This window comes from Fomitopsis serialis (assembly GCF_022376445.1).
Source record: "Fomitopsis serialis strain Sig1Antser10 chromosome Unknown B0H18scaffold_5, whole genome shotgun sequence".
NCBI classification, from domain to species: Eukaryota; Fungi; Basidiomycota; class Agaricomycetes; order Polyporales; family Fomitopsidaceae; genus Fomitopsis; species Fomitopsis serialis.
This window is the reverse complement of record NW_025954965.1, coordinates 971,912-989,786: the sequence shown is the minus strand read 5'-3', so window position 1 is coordinate 989,786 and position 17,875 is coordinate 971,912. Positions and strand designations below refer to the sequence as shown.

The window sequence follows — 17,875 nt, the reverse complement described above, 5'->3', positions numbered from 1 at the left end:
CCGCCGCAGCGGCTGTCTGTCTTCGCGCAGTGTGACAAACGACATCTCTCCCTCACAGCAACGCTACCATGAGCGACATCGAACTGGAGGATCTCTCCAAGCGTAGCCCAGCGACCAATGGGAACTCAGAAGACCCAACCCAGCTTGAGGATTTGGGTGCGCTGCGGGACGCGGAGTCTGTGGTCTATTGGGCGTACACAACAGCAGGGGTGTGAGTACTTGTGAGGGCACGCAAAGAGTACGCATGAGAATTGACGCTTCTTTGGACTCCATATGCTAGGTTCGTGGCAGCGTCGACCCCGCTGCTGATGTTTCCTCGGTTTCTACTCTTTCTTACGAGTACGGGCGAAATGGAGCGGCGAACAACACTCACGCCGCTGGAGTCGTTCTTCTCGTTGCATACGGGTATCCTGCTGCTGGCAATCGCTGTTGCCCTTGTCCTCAACGTACGTCTCGGTTTGCCTAGCGAACCGAGTCGTCGGAATCTTACGTCCGCTGCAGGTACCCTCGTCTGCTACAATGCCAAGCCATACTGCAGGACAAAGTAGCGTAGGTCACCCACTACTAGGACCACTGGCCACTGCATGCGCCTTCATCGCCATTATCTCGTACAACACCAAGTCTGTCGGGTCTCTTGGACTGCTTGTATCCATAGGCGCAGCGATCGTCAGCCTCTGGGGATTCTGGGTCGTACGTCTGCATTGCCAGCTCCTGTCTTCTGATGTCGATGACAGTCGGTCCTTAGTTGGTGTTTCAAGGCACGTCGAGGCACTCCAAGAAGACTGGCACAGATAAACACACGTCGAGGTTTTGTTTGGCAACAAGGCGCTGCTTCCTCCAGAAGAAAGAATGGAGGAAACAGCAGGGCTCGAAGTCGCGATGAAGACACCGCGCACCGTGTATTGCTATATTGTATCTTCACTTTCTTGTATTCCTAGAGGTCACAATGACATGTCTACACATGGTATGGCTTCTGGAGGATGTGCGCTTCGACGCGTTCAGTGCGTTGCATAGTCGCATATGAGCAATACGGGTTTGAGCGTGTACAGTTCTAGCCGGCATGGCGTGTAGATGTACGCAGGAAGCGCTCAAGGTGGTCAAGTCGGTCTGGGTCTGTCTTCCTGTCGCTGTCCGACCATAGAAGGATGCGGCTCGAGTTCTGTCGATCGCGGCATACCGTCAATCGCCGTTTTCATCCAGTTCTGATGAGCTTTCAGCTACTCAGCGCCCGGTGCTCAACCCTATCTTAATGCAGTTCTTTCGGCACCGTTACTACCGGTACTTCTCTGGGCGATGCAATCCGCCCATGCATAAATGGCAGGACGAGGTATTCATCAATGAATTCGCGAAGGGAGTGGAGAGGAAGACGCACGAAGACAAGACCCTGTTGTCTGATGGGGGCAGAAGAGAGGGGGCAATATGGCGGTGAGAGGCAACGGGGTGGCTGTTTATACGGCGGGCGAGCGAGGCTGACGGCGGCGGGCGAGGCGAGTCTCCGGAGGCACGCCCCTTCTGCTAACTCGAATCGTATTTCGATGCGAGGTTATACAGGATCGATATACGATTACTCGATGCCGGTGATACATAGTAAAAGAGGACAAATGATACTTCAGCCAGTTCTCATCTCACCTATTCAGAGCGTGTCCATCCAGCATGCTCAAGCTTGCGCCACACCCGGGCCCGAGGAAGCAGGTGGCTCAATGCTTCCCAAGAACTGGGCTATATCATGAGCAATCACATCGTGCATATTGCTGGTCGGATGCAGACGATCGACCCAAATAGAGCCGGCAGGTTTGCGCACGTCGTCTGTCGTGAAGCCATAAGCGGCGGGGGCGTCCAGTACCTTGGTGAACATGGCCCAGGAGGAATATATGAGCACCGTCGCCTCGTCGTGCGCAGCTGCAAACGTTTCTGCCTGGGTCCTCAGGGCGATGTTCCACAAGGTAGTCTTTGGAGGCCTGTTGGCGAACATACGCGCCGCATTCTCTGGACTAGGTCCTGCGAAAGCGATGTCAAGAGCTGCACCGACCACATCGCTAACATTTCTCGTACCGCTTGGAGACCTCTCGACAGGAGGAAGGTCTATCAACATGAAGTTGCGGGCACCGTGCTCGTAGAGGTCGGAGAGCAGTTTGAAGACTTCGGAGACAACGCCTGGGATCGCCTCGGCAGTCTCGTAGCTGCGCCGACGTAGAATGTATTGCGTTGAACGACTTGGAACGTATGAGAGCAAAGAGCATCCTCACGAGCAGTCGTTGATGCCAACCCATGTCGCTGGACTCGGTGAGCTGACGACCAGGCCTCTACCGCGGCAGCGTAAATGACATACCGAAGAGCGTGTCTTGCTCTCTCCATGGAGCCCAACTCGGTTTCGGGGCCAAATTAGGCATGAAATCCTTCTCGATCTGTCGACGCACACCATCGACGCGATCCCCACCCATGGCATAGTCATGGACAAGGATTGGGCTCAGCGAGTGCTCGGTGATGAGATGCCCAACCCAGTTTGCCTTGCCCGGCTCGGCCCATGTGTGTCCAGGGAATTCTACTCCAAGGGGATCCTCGAGGGTAGGGTGCGGTGAGCGAGACGTATATCCGACATCGCAATAGGATGCCCCACTATGCAAGGAGATCACTGTCAGTTCGACGCCACACGAGAACAGCCCGTGTGCGTACAAGACTATCAAATGCTTGAGCTTCGCGTAGCCCAGCCAATGCTGTCTCACAGCCAGAACGTTGGATTCAAACTTGTGAAGATTCTGCATGATGCGGCGTGTAGTGAGATGGGGACAGGGAGAAGCCTGAGTGACTACCACTGGGACCCACTGAGAGTCATAAATCATTCAGAAGCAGCGGTCCGCGATCGCGGCGGGCGCTTAGCAAAGAAATTCACGACCAGGCCTTGCAACTAGACGCCCGTAACTTGCTCTCCGCCATTACGCTGCCGACATGCGTATAGAAAAGTGCTATTTCTGCTCCAAGAGCGTATACCCTGGTCATGGTGTGTTACATCCAGTATGCTGGTCGGCAGGTCAATTGACTTCCACCAGGCAGTGCGTTCGTAAGAAATGACGCAAAGGTATTCCGTTTCTGCACCTCAAAGTGAGCACCATTTTCTGGCATCTCTGTGCTCGAGCTCATCCTTGTATTGTGCAGATGTCACAAGAACTTCAAGTATGTATACCAGTGTGATGTATGGTAGTGCAACTCTGACAATGTTTGCAGGATGAAGCGCAACCCGAGGAAAGTACGGTGGACGAAGGCTTTCCGTAAAGCCGCTGGGAAGGAGATGACGATCGTGCGTCCCCTTGACTTTTTGCTGGTACAATCCACTCACCAGTTCTCTAGGACTCCACGATCGAGTTTGAGAAGCGTCGAAATGTCCCTGTACGCTACGACCGCGAGCTGGTTGTGACGACGGTGAAGGCGATGAAACGGGTTGCGGAGATCAAGCAGCGGAGAGAGCATGCGTTCTGGAAGAACAGGTGCATTTTGCTCTCATTGGACCACTTGTTCTTTACTAACCGGTCTCCTCTAGAATGGCCGCAAGCAAAGAGAAGCTGCGCACGCACCGGAAAAAGAAGCTGGAGGCGGCGAAGAAGGCCTCAGTCAAGCTTGTGGAGCCCATGGCCATCGAGTCCCCAGAAAAGGAGAAGATTCGCGAGAAAATCAAAGTGTCTGCAAAGTCTCGCAGCGCTCTGATCCCAGGAGAGGGTCGTTCGATGGGTATGGAGATCGACTGAGCTCGATTTGCACGCCGTTCCCGCTCAACATCCACACCTTTGCTCTCACTGGGTTCTTGCTTTCTCCTGCTACGTGCTCCAGCGTTTTTATACATGGTATGCATGATGTATATGGTACAGTGGTACACGGTATGGCTGTTGTAATATGTATTGGTACATGTGATCCCCCGGTGCTCGCTGTCCGCAAATGATGGTCTACCTCTATCGTTGCTTATACTTAGCTTCGTTCTCATGCCGTACGTTGGGGTCCAGCTGGTTATGAAGCCCGAGCAAGGTTTTACTAACCGCCTCGCTCGCGCCAATCATCGGCTTGAGGACCGCAATGGGTACCGCGCGCACGACAGCACGGACAGGGCCCTGCAGCGGTTTGGTAAAAATGCAGACCACTCGACGACCAAACTCACCTCGTTACCAGACCTCTCGTACACTTCCATGGGCACAGCAAGTATCGTCTGTGCGGCAGAGTTCAGGTTACTTCTCAGACTCTTGTACGCGGACTGCACGCCCTCCTGGACGTTCATCGGCTGTTCGGCATACCGACTGAACAGGTCGCCTTCTTCCTCGTCTACCAACTGTCCACCCAACTCGTCCAAGAACGGCGAGCCAGGCACAGTCTCCGCTGTGATGGGATCCTTGAACTGGCCTCCGATGACGTTCTCCGCCTGCTCGAGAATGACCTGTGTGCCCGTCGCGAGCCGCGCTCCCAGCTTGATCGCCTCCATCGCAGTAGACTTCACGAAGGCGGTCGTCCCCTTCTGCAGGCCTCTCACCACGCGCCCGTCCTTCTTGTACTGAGCGATGGGAAGGAGCACAAGATCCGCCACCCCAGAGCCGACGTTGACTACCGAACGGATGGGAGATACGCCGGAGATGACGTCCACCAGTTGTGTTGCCTTCACGTCTGGCGTCCACAGATCGTTCAAGAGATCGAAGAACCTCGGCCATCCGGTAATCTGATGAAATACTCAGGTTTCTGCGACGAACAACGGCGTGATGGTACTTACTCCAGTCAAAGTGATATGCCTGAGGGTCATCTCCGCCCCGTCGAAGTGGAAGAAGTTCATAAGTTCGATTGTCCGTCCGTCACGCAGCGCCCTGTAGTCAACACGTCTCGGCTTGTAGTCAAGCTTGATGTCTACGGGGAACACCTCCGCTTGTTCTGCAGAGATATGAGCGCGATCCTTGTATATAGATGAGCGACTTACGGAAGTAGATATCGTCCTCCGGATCCGAGGCGGGAGCGGGTGCACTCTCTGGATCCTTGAAACTAAAGAACTTCTTGAGAAAATCAAGCGCATCCTGATCGACGTGTAGTCGCAGGGGCAGGATCTTGGCCTGCAGAAAGCTACCGTGAGCGCAGCCTCCACAGAGCTAGTGGTTCGAACCTTACACGAAGTCTTGCCTCCTCTGAGGGGTGGTCTGGAACAGGATGGAGGGTACGAAGTTCCACGCGGACCATGTTTGAGCCCGTCTCGCGTATATTTCCTCGGGAGTCCGAGCGAAGAGACGTTAGGAACTTGCTCCATGTCGACGACTTAATATGGTCAAGGATCTCGACATCCTCTAAGGTCACCAATGTCCTCGAAACAAGATCTGAAGCAGGTAGGTATCGGTCGATTTCAGCATTTAGGCCCATCAATCGGAACTCGATGCTAGGGCCTTTCGATCGACTCATCCGCTTCCGGCGGGTGCGACCTTGCCCAACGGTACCCTTCCCAGGAGAGTTCTGGACAGGCTGCGGCTTCAGCGATTGCCACGAGCTCTGACTGCTGTCTCAAGTTCTTCGTTCAGCTCTTCGTCTATCGCGGCTATGAGTGCACCGGGCTCGAGCTCGTCGATATTGTGCTCTAGCCCAACGTAGACCGAGTTGAACAGGAGGGTGTTGGTCTCCTCGACGCTTGGGTCTGGCGTCTGCCCACTGGCGACGAGTTGTCGTATCTTGGCTAGCTTCTTCCGCATCTCCTTTTGTTCTTCTTCGATAATCCTACGTGTACGCACCCAATCATAGCCGTCATATAGCAGCACCGTGACACCGCAGTTGTGCAGTCGAACCCGAAGAGTCGTTTCACCATAGCTATCGCGGGTCAATGTGAGATTCTGTGCGAGATCTACATGCACCACTCACCTGGAATCCCCGTCGACTGAATCGGGAGTCATGGTGTCGAAGTAGTGCTCGATGATTTGCAAGCCTTCAGGGCGCAGCATTCGAATCGTTTCTCCTCCATACGCATACGCAGTGGTGTTGTTCTCCTGTTCATCCTCGTCATCAACAGCAGAAGGTACGCCCACATCGGCTTCGTCGAACTCGTCATCGTCGAGTTCTCGGAGACCAGCAGCTGCGCCAAACGACTCGTCGAGGTAGTCGGGGTTTGTTGGAAGGTCGTCATATATCATATCCGGTGCTGCGCCGACTTCAGGCAGTTGACGGAAGGCATGCTCATCGAGGGAAGCTGACCAGCGCTCTCCATGTGAGCAAAGACACCTCTCGCAGATGACAGGACACACCCAGGAGGCCGCGCGAGGTACCTGACGTCTCCGAAAGCCGGGTAGGTTCACTGCGCTTCTTGGGGGACAACCTTCGCCTTGTATGAGCCACGTAACTTTTTTGATAGATTTCCGTCTACTTACCGTACGTCTGGGGGCGACGCGAAGATGGAAGTGAAATCGCCTATGAAGGCCGTCAAAGTAGTCAGAGTATCTGCACATAGGTGAAGTTGCAAGCCTCCTTGGTTAACGGATATCTTCAGCGGTATTGAGACAAAGATCAGGGATTCAATTCTCGACAGGACGAACCTTGGTGTCTGTCGAGTCCGTTCCGCTCAAGCGAGTAAACCTGAGTTTCAGATCTGCCAACTCAGCGAGCAAGGCAAAGCCTGCTCTCTGCAGTCGTCCATCAATTCCGGGAGGTCCTGTGTAACCATAGGACGAACCTTCCAATACTCCAGACCGGATGTCCTAGAAGTCGTGTGCCCTGTCTTTGCGCTATCGAGCTGCTGCGAAATTGCTTTTGCGTCGTCGACAAGAAGCAAGGAAAACGCAGGTACATCGAGGAGGAAAGTGAGCTCTGGCGAGAGCCCCTCGATGACTGTGGAGAAGTCGAGTTCCCCGACATACGGGACTAGTGCGCCTGGGTATGTAGGGCATAGAGCCTGCAGAGAAGTGTCTACCACTTTGATAGAAAGTCGCGTGCGCTCACTCGGAACGACAGATTCAAAAGCCTGGAGGGATCTTTGTCAATATCGTGCAAGGCATAACCATGAACTGTACAAACTCCTGGTGGTGCCTTTGCAAACGCCGCTAAGTCTGATATCCAGTCAAAATCTGGATGGACCGTGAAGGTGATTCCACGTAGAGTGAGTTTGACTCTAGACTCTTTCGCCGTTGTTTCTGGTACTACCAGAGAGATGAAGCGGACTTTCAGGGCCGACGCTTGAGCAGACAACTGCACCATGCCTCATGATCAACTCGAATTCAGGTCGCATAGAACATTACCCACCAGGCTGTATGGGTGCGTAAGCGCGAGTATTGTTGCTGTAGAGCCGGATTTGATGGTCTCCTTTACAGTGATATCCCGGATGCCAACCGTCAGAACAGTTTCATCCTGAGACGAGAATATTCAGACAAGTAAAGAAGTCATGACCAACGATTCTGACCTTTCCCTCTGGCTTCAGCTCGACAAGGATGTCGACGTCGCTTACTGAGACATCGAAAGGTCTCACAACATGCGGGCTCTCTTGCGTTCGGGGCACGAACAACCTGACCGTACCTGCACGCACTTCAGCGTCACCCAACACTCAAAGGGGCAAGATCGACTTGCTCACCCTCTCCGATTGTGACCTTCATAGCAGTTTCGTTGCTAGTCTCTTGAGGTCTGCTAGCGAGGCTTCCGCTTCCAGCCTGGCTACTAGCACTTCTGGACTTCGCGAAGAACCTGCTACCTATCATACTAGAGTCCCTACTATCCGCACGTTCGGTGTCTGTGTCGAGAACAGCAGGTTCTCCGAAGGCAGAATCCATCAGACGGGCCAAATCATCAGCCCACAGCTGAAGGCCATCCAGGGTGGGTTTAGATAACTCGACGTGAAGAGATGGTATGTCGATGGCAAATACTAAGGATCTGACTTCAGTAGAAGGATCGTGTGCAGAAGCCACGCTACTGCGTCGGACTTGCATGGAAGGACGAGAGACGGTATCCACGACAGATGCGTCTGGCGACATGGTGCCTTCAAATCTGACGTTTTCCGTCGTACCCTCAGTAAGACGGTGTGATGAACCAACGGAAAGAATTCGGATGCCTTGGAGGAAGACACAGGCGAATATGCGACGACGACGCGATGCCACTGAGCGTAGAGCAGCGTGTTAGTCGCGTCGCCCATGGTTCGCTCGTCTGGGCCGGTTCCAGCGCGATCTGGAGAAGCGAACCTGGCCAGTAGCGGTCGATTCTTCTCTGCAGGCTTATTTGGTGAAACATGCAGGTCGTGTAGATCGAGTATCAACGCTCCTGATCGTGGAGGACATGAAGGAGGAGTATCGCGTATCTGGACACGGACCACGGGGAACTTTACAGAGATTGAGGGCCCTTGACCCTGGCTTTTACGTGTCCTAGGCTGTGCAGTGCGTCAGAGAGCGATTCTCGGTCGAGAATGACATCGTACCGACCTTGCGCCAATCCTTGACGCGTTCAGAGGCTGGATCCACGCTACGCTTAGTTCCTTGCCTGTAGTCATACTCCAGGTCCAGATCATCTAGGACCAGCTGTTCAAGCCTTCTCCTTTCCTGCTGCTGCTCTTCCGCGGTCCGAACTCCGAAACCCATGGCAGCACGGGGAGTAGCCGGAGGGGTATCTGCCTCGTCGTCGTCGTCATACTCCGCTCCGTGGCGGTACCCCAGCGAGTGAAGCGCAGAGGCCGCGAAGACGGACTTCGACGGGGTCGTAATTTCCTTCATGAATGACATCGCTGTGCTCTCTTCAAGTTGGGCACTACGGCCCAACACCAGCCCGAGGTCGAGGAAAATATGGAGCGCTTCGAACGTGACGTCGATGTCTGGACCTCCCTCTCCTTCTCGAGTTAACTGCGACTGGGTTGTCCGACTACGGAACTTTGTAGTGATTGCTGGTCCTGCAGGGCGTAAGGGGAGGCTGCCCGATGATAGAGATGGTCGCCCTATGCCCACTTGACCGGGGGATGATGACAAAAAGCGAGGCATCGCTCTAGGCGTAGGAGGGCTACCTGACGACGGCATACCTGACTGGGCGCGCGGGGGACTCTTCGGTCCAGTTGCAATTGTGCCAGCTGTGTCTTGGCGGGATGCTTCACGGTGTTGCATGGCCTTGCTCCGCCAAATGGATAACTTCGCCGCTGTGCTCCGGCGTGCAGGGTCTGTCCAATCCGCTATCTCGAATGTCGGCATTGCGGTATTGTGAATGTCCGCTGAAGCCACGTTCGAATGCTCTCGAGGATATTGCGATCGCAGGTGGGGGTCTGTGATTAAGATCGGATACGCATATAGCTCCATTGGCAAACTCGGGGCATCGGGATGTGTTTGATGGAGGAAAGCGAACACCGACAACTCGGTGAGAGCCAAGTTAAGCGATGTATTGAACCCGGACTCGTTCCGTGACTTTGACGTCCTCTTGCGAGCGGAAGGATGCGTGGAGTCGCCGCGATCGACAGGGCAGGATGAGATGGAAGCCGTGACCGATAGTTCCTCTAGGTGAGCGCGAACGTAGCCATGTGTCATCTTTGGGGGCACAAGGGGACGAGAGAAAAACTCTGACAGCCCTTGCGCATCCAATGGCGTAAAATCGGTAGACACTGGACGTAGAAGGAGAACGACGCCACGGAGTCGGAAGGTCCCGTCAAGGGTGGGTACGGTCGACGGTCCAGATGCAGTATCTGAAGGGGGAGAAGCCCGACGCGCAGGAGACGGTGAATGCAACGACCAGACGTCAGCGATATCCAGGATACTCCGCAAATGCCGCGCATTGAAGCCGAGCGCAACGACGCCTATGTCAATGGTGACTCTGAGCTTCTCTTCCGGAGCCCGCGCACTGCTACTTCGACGATGGGCTGCTCTTGACCGTTCAATAGGCACCCTCGAGGATGAGGGTACTCCAACCGCGGGCGCAGGCGAGTGTGCATTCGATGGCGGGGGTGTGTAAAGACGGATAGAGATCGCATCGGACCCGAAGGATACAACAACTTCGTCCTCCACTTCTGGGATAGACGCAATAGGTCGCAATCTGTGCAACGCGCCAGGTCGTGGCGGTGTCTCGGACGACAGAGCAGAATTGTCCACCGGTGGTTGGTTGGCCACCGGAGGCTCCGCAGCGGGATCTGGTGAACTATGAAGACTGCTCTCGACGAGCGCAGTCGACACAGCGCTCTCGTACATGCTGCTTGCCACCGAAGTCGCAGGCGATACTGGCCGTGGCGGAAGGATAGCTATGGATTGCGACATGAGCATCTGCGTGTCTTCATCCATGTCCGACGAGTCTGACTGTGGTGAAGGAGGGGTCGAAGGGCTTTGAGGTGATGCGGGGGCTACGGAGTGCATTCGAGTCGAGGATGTACTATGCTGCCGTGTAGGGGTCATGGTTGGACTTGTTGGACGTAAGCAGCGCGTAGTCAGAGTAATCCCACCAAGAGTGACGCCGCGTATGCTGCCCTGCGAATCTCCGCGAGACTCTCGACCACTTGCCCCTGCGGGGTCTGCCGGCGCGCTCGACTCGGTGCCATACCGGATCTGAGCTATAGACAGCGTAAAGCTGGCTTGCTGTGGATTCACCACTGTGACCTTGACATCGTCCGCGTCGAATGCAAAGCGCGCGAGTAACCTTTCGATGAGTGTCGCGAATATCGACACACCAGGCGGTTCTATCTCGCTTTGGGACAGCTCTTCGTCGGACATGAAGGGATCAAGCCCCCCTGGTAGCATGTCTTCCCCAGCCCGCATCGGACTTCTCGGTCCACCATGCATGGACTGACGAAACGCCGCTTCATCTGCGGGATTAAGTTCTTCGTGAACAAACGACTCTGCGATAGACGCCACGGACTCCGTGAGGTCCGTCTGTGATGCACCGACATCGGATGATTGGGGTGCGAGATAGAATGTCAGGTGGGGTGATTCGACTGAGAAACCGATCGTGGAGGTCAATGGATTGGGCCATGGAATCCGCGCGGTGACTTTCCCGATGGAACCGTCGTGCAATTGGAGGGGTAGCCCAGCTATGAGCGAGTTTATAGCCTGAGACTGGGTCAGGAGTCGCTCCGACACACGAAGGAAGCTCACGTACGTCGTTATTCAGCTCCAGGTCTCGGATCTGCACATAACCCGACCCGATCTGAGAATCCACCTGCTGGAGATCAAGCTGTCCAGGTTTGAGCAAGTGTCCGAGAGAGCGCTTCAACGCGAACGAAATGAATCGTCTCTGGATCCCGGATGGCAGGGATAGGTCGATCGTGGGCAATGAAGGCATCCATGAGGTCCACCAAGACATTGTGCGGGTCGTGAAGGTTGGGCAGTCGTATCAATTGTCAAGATATGTTGGAAGTAGCATGTATGCAGGAATATGAGAAACGTATATTCGAAGACGATGCTGAGCTGCAGCCGACGCTACCTCGAAGTCAAGGTGGAAGACTGGAGCATAGCAGCGGAGGACCCTCGGGCAAGGCTCCTGGCCTTCCGACGCCCTACACGTGACTAGGATGAATCTGCCCGTCCTTCCTTCATCGACGCATCCTCAAGTTATGTAGTAAAACCTAGATGTTACTCTGTCACATACATTTCGTCGCTTCGACCGACTGAAAATGTCGAACCTCCAGCACCCAACATGAGCGAGAGTTGTAGATCTGAGCACCGCGAGGGTCCCCAATTGCGAAGCGCTCACTCGTCGCGGCGTCAGCAGTCGCTGGCCTCAACCCCAGACTTCTCTGCATCGACGGAATACTTACGTCGGAGCACGCTCCTTTGGCCCGAGGTCTCATGCAAGCCGCAATTCCAAGGATACTGGTGGTTGGGGGGAATGGTTTTCTCGGTTCGAACGCATCCTAGCGCGATGAAGGTCGTTAGCACGCTAACGCCCCGCGTTGAACAGGCTCGGCCGTTTGCAAAGCAGCGCTTGCTCGGGGAATGCAAGTGACAAGCATCAGGTGCGTGCCCAACCGATTTGCATCCATGAATCACGTTGAATGTTACGTTCGGCACAGCTCGTCTGGTTCACCGTTCAAAACGCCGAAAGGACACTCACCTGCCTGGGTCTCTAAAGTGTTGTCACATCTTTATTATTGCGGCTACGCATTCTGACGTGTATGCCCCTTGCAGGTAGACTGGCAAGCTGCGGATGCCCTGAAGCCAGCAACGTACTCGCACCTCCTCCCCAGCGTGACGGCAGTTGTCCACACACTCGGGACACTCCTCGAGGATACGAGGTACAAGAAGGCTCTCAGTGAAGGGAACATCGCAGCCCTTGCCGGCATTGTTGCTTCCAGCGTTCTGGGTAACGGAGCATCAAGCAATCCACTTGCAAGCGGAGAGGGCAGACCAGACAGCTACGAGACGCTGAATCGTGATGCTGGTGTGTTTCTTGAGCATGCTCATGTTCAACGCTTGCTTAGATGCTGGCAGCGCTGAGTATATGCGAGGCATTCGTATCTTCGAAGCCTACAGTCCCGCTTGACGGACCGAGGCCATTCGTATACGTCTCGGCGGAAGACATTTTCAGACCATTCATTCCGGCGCGATACATTGAGACGAAGCGTGAAGCGGAGCTGCACATCAGTCAAAGGATGGCCGGCAGCACCGACCACCGGGCAGTGTTTATTCGTCCCAGTGCGTGTAAACAATAGTCGTCTGATTGAGACCACTGACGAGGTGTTCGGAGCAGGTCTCATCTACCATCCCCACTTCCGCCCGCTAACGTCGCCAATCGCCGCAATGCTCGACCTGTCCGCGACGATCCACCGCAAAGCGCCGCCAAGCCTGCCTACTCCCTCCAGTTTCTTGCGGTCGCTTGCGTCCACCTTCCCCTCCTCTCCAGCGCCGCAACCGCCTGTCTCTACGTCGCCGCTTGACTCTGTAGCCAATGCGTTGACGATTCCGCCTATCCACGTCGACCACGTCGCGGAAGCCATTTGCGTTGCCGCTGATAGTCAGAGAACGGACGTGCAGGGCGTCGTGGGCGTCGCTGAGATGAGGGAACTCATTGGATGGTCACAAAAGGGTCAGGCACAGGCCGACGTGCATGTCTGAGCGACAGTATAGCATTGCGTCTCACTATTCTCTGCCAATAATATACAGCTACTAGTGGATGTGGATACGTACCGGTGTTCCAGCCCAAGGATACACAGCTGCAAACTTGCTCTTAATACACAGCCCGACTTCCTCCGAGCTCATATCTCCGGAGAGTGTATGTTCGTCATGGATCCAAGGCGCCTCGCTCGTTGATATGAATTGAATTTGTGCTAGTGCGCGATAGGGAGGTCACTGGTCAGGGAGTTGCGGGCGAGCCTGACGAAGCTGGTCGGCGAGACGGGATGCACCCATCGCGTGATCGCACTCGGATGCGCGGAGCGGGGAAGGCGGGGCTACATCCCGTGGGGGAGGTCGGCTGTACGCCGTCTGGGATTAGAGGACTCACCACTCTACGTGCACTCTGCTCCCTGCCACCCGCCGCGCAGTGCCCACAGAGTGAGGCAAACGAGGTGAGGAAAAGCCCGCACCACTATCCCAGTGTTTCGCCGTTGACGCCGGTGATATTCCCGCTCTTGCGCAATCGATTCTCGAACGACTCTGGGCCTTGCACGGTCGCACATAACCCAGGTCGTCGCGCTCGGGTCCGTCGCAGCACCTGGAGGGAAGACAGACCACCCCACGTCCCCAAGGCACACCTTTATACGCTCTGCCTCGTCCAATCGTCGTGCATGTCTCTGTCGGCTCTTCTCAGCGCCTCCCTTCGGCCGAAGAATGTGTGCTCACATCGACGGACCTTCCGATCATCCGCAATCACGTACAAGGCCCTCGCCTTCTCTCTGAACAACGTCGCGTCGAGCGTGGTGAAGCCTGAGCCCACCGCTGACCATGGCGAGGGCAAGGTGTTGCGGATGCTCATGTTCGGCAAGCCCGGGGCGGGCAAGGGCACGCTGTCGGGACGCCTGGTGCAGAAGTATGATATCTTGTCTCTGTCGACGGGAGACCTACTTCGACAGCATATTGCTGAGCGGTGAGCATCATGAAGTTCTCGTCAGCGACGTCTGTTGAACTTGTTGAAGGACGGAGGTTGGGTTGATGGCGGAGGAGACCGTCGCTTCTGGTGGACTGTTGCAAGATGATATCATGCTGAAGGTCGTTTCAAGCAAGCTGGACTTGCTTTACAATAAGGTATTTCCGCAGACATGTCTTTGTCCGACCGCACCGCTCAACTCATGTCCATTAGCACTGGCTCCTTGACGGCTTTCCCCGTACCCTCGGACAGGGCAAACTATTCGATGACCACCTGAGGTTTGATTGCCGCTTCCCAGTCCCTCACGAGTAGCTAAGGGACCTCCATTTCCAGACGGCAAGGAACACCTCTGAGCCTGATCGTCAATTTGGACGTCGCCGACGAAGTGATCCTGAGCCGGATATCAGATCGCTGGGTTCATCTACCGTCCGGCCGTGTCTACAACTTGTCGTATAATTCACCCAAGGTCCCCGGCCTCGATGACGTGACTGGCGAACCTCTCACCAAGCGACCTGATGACAACCCGGTATCTACCTTTCCTAACCAGACGAGGTCCGGCTTACTGACAGTGACCACGTCGATAGGCGGTATTTGCTCATCGATTGGAGAAATTCTACAAATCAACATCACCCTTGTTGGATTACTACCGCGCTGAAGCTCCCTTCTCTGGAGTGAAACTGGTGACACTGTCTGGTTCAACATCAGATGAAATATGGCCACAGCTCGAAAGTGTCATCCGTGCCCATTTTCCACACGTAAAGGAGCGTGCGGAGAGCAGAGAACAGAAAAGGCGGACGAGCCTCAGTGAGGCTGTCATTGCTAGGAAGGAGAACGTCCCGAGTCCGCGGGAGGAGGCTTCAGCGGGAAAGCTGAAGCACTGATGCATTCGATTTAGGTTTCGTGCTTGGATATCTTCTACTCGTTCGTTTTTCTCTTTCCGAGTTTGCGTCATCTTCCGTCGTGTCTTCCGCTATGCTTGCTAGTTCTATGATGTCCCCGTTCTACCGACCCATTGACGAGCCTGCTACTACGATCGTTTGTATTGCTAGCGCGACCGCCAATACCTGCTTGCTACCTAGATCTACATGTTTGCTTCCGCCATGCGTGATTCGACAGTCAGTCTCGGTCACCTCAAAGCATACCTGCCCAGGCCTTGTAGTTAGCGGAAGTAATGCGGAAGGATGCAACCGTCTCACATTCTCACAGTGTATAGACCTTCAGGGAAGCCCCGCTGCACTTGTTCGTGAACTAATGCCAGACCTGCATCCTTGAATGCCTTCTTCCATGCAAGATCAGACCTGATAAATCATTGTCAGCGCGACTTCTTAAACCATATAAGACACTGAGATTTGATAGTACCTCGTTATACTTGAGTCAGTCTCGTCGAATATGCTTTGTGGCTGCCCGTCGTCATCAGAACAGCAATTTTCCTTCACAATAATCACACTCCGATTGGGGTCCCTGAGGGAACTACGACCTCTTTGCAAGAAGGCTACGAGATCCGAGTCGCTCAGAGAACCGAGACACCACTGACACCAGACTATGTCGAACGGCTCATCGAGGTCATTGTGGTTCGGGACATATCCGACGCGGTCCAGAAAAGTCGGGGATTTCGACGGGTGACATGGATCGACGCCTTGCAGAGTGTCTTGAGTGAAAGAAACGCTCTTCGCCTTCGCTGAGATGCCCTTCCACGGAACAAACGTAGCGTCGGCCTTCCCGGTCATGATTTCGCTCGCGCGGCCGCGTGAGAGGGCTTCCTTGGCGAGGCTTTCTACGGGCTCGACCAGGACGATGTCGGATACGAGGTGCAGGAGCACGTCCGCCGTGACGCGGCCTACGCCGGCGCCGACGTCCAGCGCGCGTGTCCGGTATGACAGCTCCTTGGGAGCAGCCAGTGATCGAATCGCTGAAGGTACCGTGCTGAGTTCAGGCATGAGGTACAGAAGAAATTGGCGCGAGCCGAGAGCGTCGATTCTCGGTAGAGACTAGCAGGGGATGATCAACTATGCAGTAGATCGTCAACGCAATAGAAGGGACTCACGCCTTCCCCGAATCCGCCTACATGCAGATGTCACCATTTGCGCCTATGCCACCAGTGCGAGATGCGAGTGCTCACCGAGGACGCCGTCATAATTGGCCGGTTGACTCGCCCAGTAATCTATTCCCGCTTGTACGTCGGGCTCAGGTAGAACTATTTGCTCGGCCATGATCTCGACGAGGCGTCTGTGAGATTGCGGTGCAGTGGTGTAGTGGAACGGAGGTAGAGAGCGATCTTCACTGGGACTCGAGGACACGCGATCTTACTACAGGATCTGTGACCACCGACTGTGACAGACGCGTCTCTTACGCGTTACGCTACGCGTCGCGTCCAGGACAGGCTGCGCTTACGCTCAACTGAGGCTCAACCGCAACAACGATGACCTCCGTTGCGCTCGAAGATATCTGGGACGCCCCTGCGGACGAGGCTCCTCGTCGCTCATCTCCCCCAATTGACCTCACCACCGATGACTCCCCGCGTCGAGCTTCCAAGCGACCGCGTTCATCGCTGTTCTTGGACTCTGAGGATGAGGATGAGGGTGCCCAGCCGCCTTCACGCAAGTCAGTCCCTCCGACCGTAGAAAAGTCGGAGATAGATGCCATGTTTGATAATCTGGACGCGGAGCCGGACACTGGCGACGGCGACCTTCCTCCCGCGCTTGACCTCGACGCGCTGAGGAGGGAAGTGGACGCGAAGAACGCGCAGATATACAAGAAACCGTCCGCGCTTGACCTCGACACTCCTGATGCTAATGGATACGCGGATGGGGAGGGAAAGGCAAAACCGGTGGAAGGAGAGACAGAAGAAGAAGCCTCTCCCGAGGCTCGATGAAGCTCGGCTGCTTGGGCCAGACGGCTTCCCTGCTCTAATGAAGCATGCGAAGGCTTTCAAGCCGAAGGGGAAAGGCCACGAGGTGTTTTGTGTATCTGAAGTCGTCCAGGTATTATATGCTCACTGTTAGGTATGCTAGGCGACGGATTTGAACCGACTGATTCAAGTCTACCACTACTGGACACATAAGATGTATCCCAGAGCCCCATTCCGTGAAACTGTCAAAACCGTTGAGAAGCGATGTCATTCGAAACGGATGCATGTGCGTGCTTCGACTTATACTGCGCGCTGGTACTAACAACAGCACGACAGGTCGCGCTGACTGTCTGGCGCGATGAATACAAGGGGATCAATACAGGTCACAAGGTCGATCCGGATTCAGACGAGAGTGGCAGTGACGAAGAGGAGGGAAACCCCAAGCCCAATGCGAGCGACGCTCGAGAGAGCAGTACCGTACACGACATAGAGCGAGCATCTTCACGCCCTCCCTCTCACCCTCCATCTTCCGAACCACCTTCCTCGGATGCATTTAATGACTTCGATCTCGACGCTATGATTCGCGAGGAAGAAGAGAGACAAGCCCTCGAGAACAATCCTGCGCGTCCCACTAGTGTCCCTCGAGCTCAGTCCAAGCCTGTGGCCCAAGACGAGGACGATGCAATGTGGGATGCACTCGAAGACGACGTTCCCCACAGTGACGGAGCTGCTCAGGCACCATACGTTGGTGTGCCCTCCAACGCTGGTCCAGTCCCAGACGAGGACGAGGACATGTGGGACGTCATCAGGGAGATGGAAGCAGCAGAGTCAAACACAGCTGCGAGCGCGCCGCCGATCTCTGTCGCGACCGATGAGAAGGCAGGCGGAGACGGAACTTCGCGGCCTGCCACGAATGACGAGGGCTGGGATGAGATGTATATGTGATGTTATTATGTAGTATTCAATTTCCCTAGCAGCGTGGACGAAGGCCAGTAACACTGCAATGGGTCGGGCGGAGCCGGGCCCCGGCTTCCATCCTCGCGGCGATGAGTGACTTTGGCACCC

General features: G+C 55.1%; 8 protein-coding genes across 8 annotated transcripts; 5 read left to right on the top strand and 3 right to left on the bottom strand.

Moving 5' to 3' along the window:
* The first annotated feature begins 51 nt into the window (after positions 1-51).
* On the top strand, positions 52-980 carry B0H18DRAFT_979371 (uncharacterized protein). Its single transcript, XM_048044389.1, has 3 exons — positions 52-446; positions 502-690; positions 746-980. The coding sequence occupies exons 1-3, from the start codon at positions 309-311 to the stop codon at positions 881-883; spliced, it is 465 nt and encodes a 154-aa protein (XP_047898862.1). The 5' UTR covers positions 52-308; the 3' UTR covers positions 884-980.
* Positions 981-1,510: 530 nt separating this feature from the next.
* B0H18DRAFT_979369 (uncharacterized protein) lies at positions 1,511-2,812 on the bottom strand. Its single transcript, XM_048044388.1, has 5 exons — positions 2,674-2,812; positions 2,330-2,616; positions 2,247-2,274; positions 2,053-2,180; positions 1,511-1,998 (listed from the first exon to the last, which is right to left on the bottom strand). The coding sequence occupies exons 1-5, from the start codon at positions 2,760-2,762 to the stop codon at positions 1,658-1,660; spliced, it is 873 nt and encodes a 290-aa protein (XP_047898861.1). The 5' UTR covers positions 2,763-2,812; the 3' UTR covers positions 1,511-1,657.
* A 102-nt stretch (positions 2,813-2,914) lies between these two features.
* On the top strand, positions 2,915-3,740 carry B0H18DRAFT_927701 (ribosomal protein L24e-domain-containing protein; the record flags this gene model as incomplete). Its single annotated transcript, XM_048041659.1, has 6 exons — positions 2,915-2,998; positions 3,048-3,099; positions 3,154-3,171; positions 3,223-3,295; positions 3,346-3,482; positions 3,536-3,740. Exons 1-6 carry the CDS (start codon positions 2,947-2,949, stop codon positions 3,738-3,740), a joined length of 537 nt encoding a protein of 178 aa, XP_047898860.1. The 5' UTR covers positions 2,915-2,946.
* A 201-nt stretch (positions 3,741-3,941) lies between these two features.
* B0H18DRAFT_1082721 (uncharacterized protein) lies at positions 3,942-11,241 on the bottom strand (the record flags this gene model as incomplete). The annotated part of the gene is made up of 24 exons (XM_048031571.1): positions 3,942-4,097; positions 4,145-4,693; positions 4,745-4,899; positions 4,946-5,075; positions 5,131-5,481; positions 5,508-5,814; positions 5,866-5,990; positions 6,030-6,202; positions 6,267-6,316; positions 6,369-6,481; positions 6,534-6,620; positions 6,671-6,909; positions 6,937-6,958; positions 7,012-7,182; positions 7,237-7,341; positions 7,394-7,506; positions 7,562-7,971; positions 8,019-8,347; positions 8,400-8,860; positions 8,921-8,950; positions 8,987-9,523; positions 9,563-9,637; positions 9,659-10,988; positions 11,038-11,241. 24 exons carry the CDS (start codon positions 11,239-11,241, stop codon positions 3,942-3,944), a joined length of 6,222 nt encoding a protein of 2,073 aa, XP_047898859.1.
* Positions 11,242-11,726: 485 nt separating this feature from the next.
* On the top strand, positions 11,727-12,992 carry B0H18DRAFT_1082720 (NAD(P)-binding protein; the record flags this gene model as incomplete). Its single annotated transcript, XM_048031570.1, has 6 exons — positions 11,727-11,778; positions 11,839-11,893; positions 11,951-12,008; positions 12,066-12,318; positions 12,369-12,572; positions 12,628-12,992. The coding sequence occupies 6 exons, from the start codon at positions 11,727-11,729 to the stop codon at positions 12,990-12,992; spliced, it is 987 nt and encodes a 328-aa protein (XP_047898858.1).
* Positions 12,993-13,663: 671 nt separating this feature from the next.
* On the top strand, positions 13,664-14,843 carry B0H18DRAFT_1082733 (ADK-domain-containing protein; the record flags this gene model as incomplete). Its single annotated transcript, XM_048031574.1, has 5 exons — positions 13,664-13,962; positions 14,012-14,120; positions 14,176-14,240; positions 14,296-14,488; positions 14,547-14,843. 5 exons carry the CDS (start codon positions 13,664-13,666, stop codon positions 14,841-14,843), a joined length of 963 nt encoding a protein of 320 aa, XP_047898857.1.
* A 311-nt stretch (positions 14,844-15,154) lies between these two features.
* B0H18DRAFT_869406 (AdoMet dependent proline di-methyltransferase-domain-containing protein) lies at positions 15,155-16,172 on the bottom strand (the record flags this gene model as incomplete). The annotated part of the gene is made up of 4 exons (XM_048040018.1): positions 15,155-15,260; positions 15,322-15,950; positions 16,007-16,023; positions 16,082-16,172. 4 exons carry the CDS (start codon positions 16,170-16,172, stop codon positions 15,155-15,157), a joined length of 843 nt encoding a protein of 280 aa, XP_047898856.1.
* A 199-nt stretch (positions 16,173-16,371) lies between these two features.
* B0H18DRAFT_979347 (replication fork protection component Swi3-domain-containing protein) lies at positions 16,372-17,817 on the top strand. Its single transcript, XM_048044387.1, has 4 exons — positions 16,372-16,722; positions 16,781-16,916; positions 16,974-17,096; positions 17,147-17,817. Exons 1-4 carry the CDS (start codon positions 16,382-16,384, stop codon positions 17,753-17,755), a joined length of 1,209 nt encoding a protein of 402 aa, XP_047898855.1. The 5' UTR covers positions 16,372-16,381; the 3' UTR covers positions 17,756-17,817.
* Positions 17,818-17,875: the final 58 nt, after the last annotated feature.

What these genes read in the sequence shown, in the direction of transcription:
- B0H18DRAFT_979371 (XM_048044389.1), top strand. Translation starts at nt 309, where the DNA reads ATGTTTCCTCGGTTTCTACTCTTTCTTACGAGTACGGGCGAAATGGAG. An exon ending in CTGTTGCCCTTGTCCTCAAC is followed by an intron (nt 447 to 501) that starts GTACGTCTCGGT and finishes CGTCCGCTGCAG; the next exon opens with GTACCCTCGTCTGCTACAAT. An exon ending in GCCTCTGGGGATTCTGGGTC is followed by an intron (nt 691 to 745) that starts GTACGTCTGCAT and finishes GTCGGTCCTTAG; the next exon opens with TTGGTGTTTCAAGGCACGTC.
- B0H18DRAFT_979347 (XM_048044387.1), top strand. Translation starts at nt 16,382, where the DNA reads ATGACCTCCGTTGCGCTCGAAGATATCTGGGACGCCCCTGCGGACGAG. An exon ending in CGAAGGGGAAAGGCCACGAG is followed by an intron (nt 16,917 to 16,973) that starts GTGTTTTGTGTA and finishes TAGGTATGCTAG; the next exon opens with GCGACGGATTTGAACCGACT. An exon ending in GTCATTCGAAACGGATGCAT is followed by an intron (nt 17,097 to 17,146) that starts GTGCGTGCTTCG and finishes ACAGCACGACAG; the next exon opens with GTCGCGCTGACTGTCTGGCG.
- B0H18DRAFT_979369 (XM_048044388.1), bottom strand. Translation starts at nt 2,762, where the DNA reads ATGCAGAATCTTCACAAGTTTGAATCCAACGTTCTGGCTGTGAGACAG. An exon ending in CTCAAGCATTTGATAGTCTT is followed by an intron (nt 2,617 to 2,673) that starts GTACGCACACGG and finishes CTCCTTGCATAG; the next exon opens with TGGGGCATCCTATTGCGATG. An exon ending in AGAGCAAGACACGCTCTTCG is followed by an intron (nt 2,275 to 2,329) that starts GTATGTCATTTA and finishes CACCGAGTCCAG; the next exon opens with CGACATGGGTTGGCATCAAC.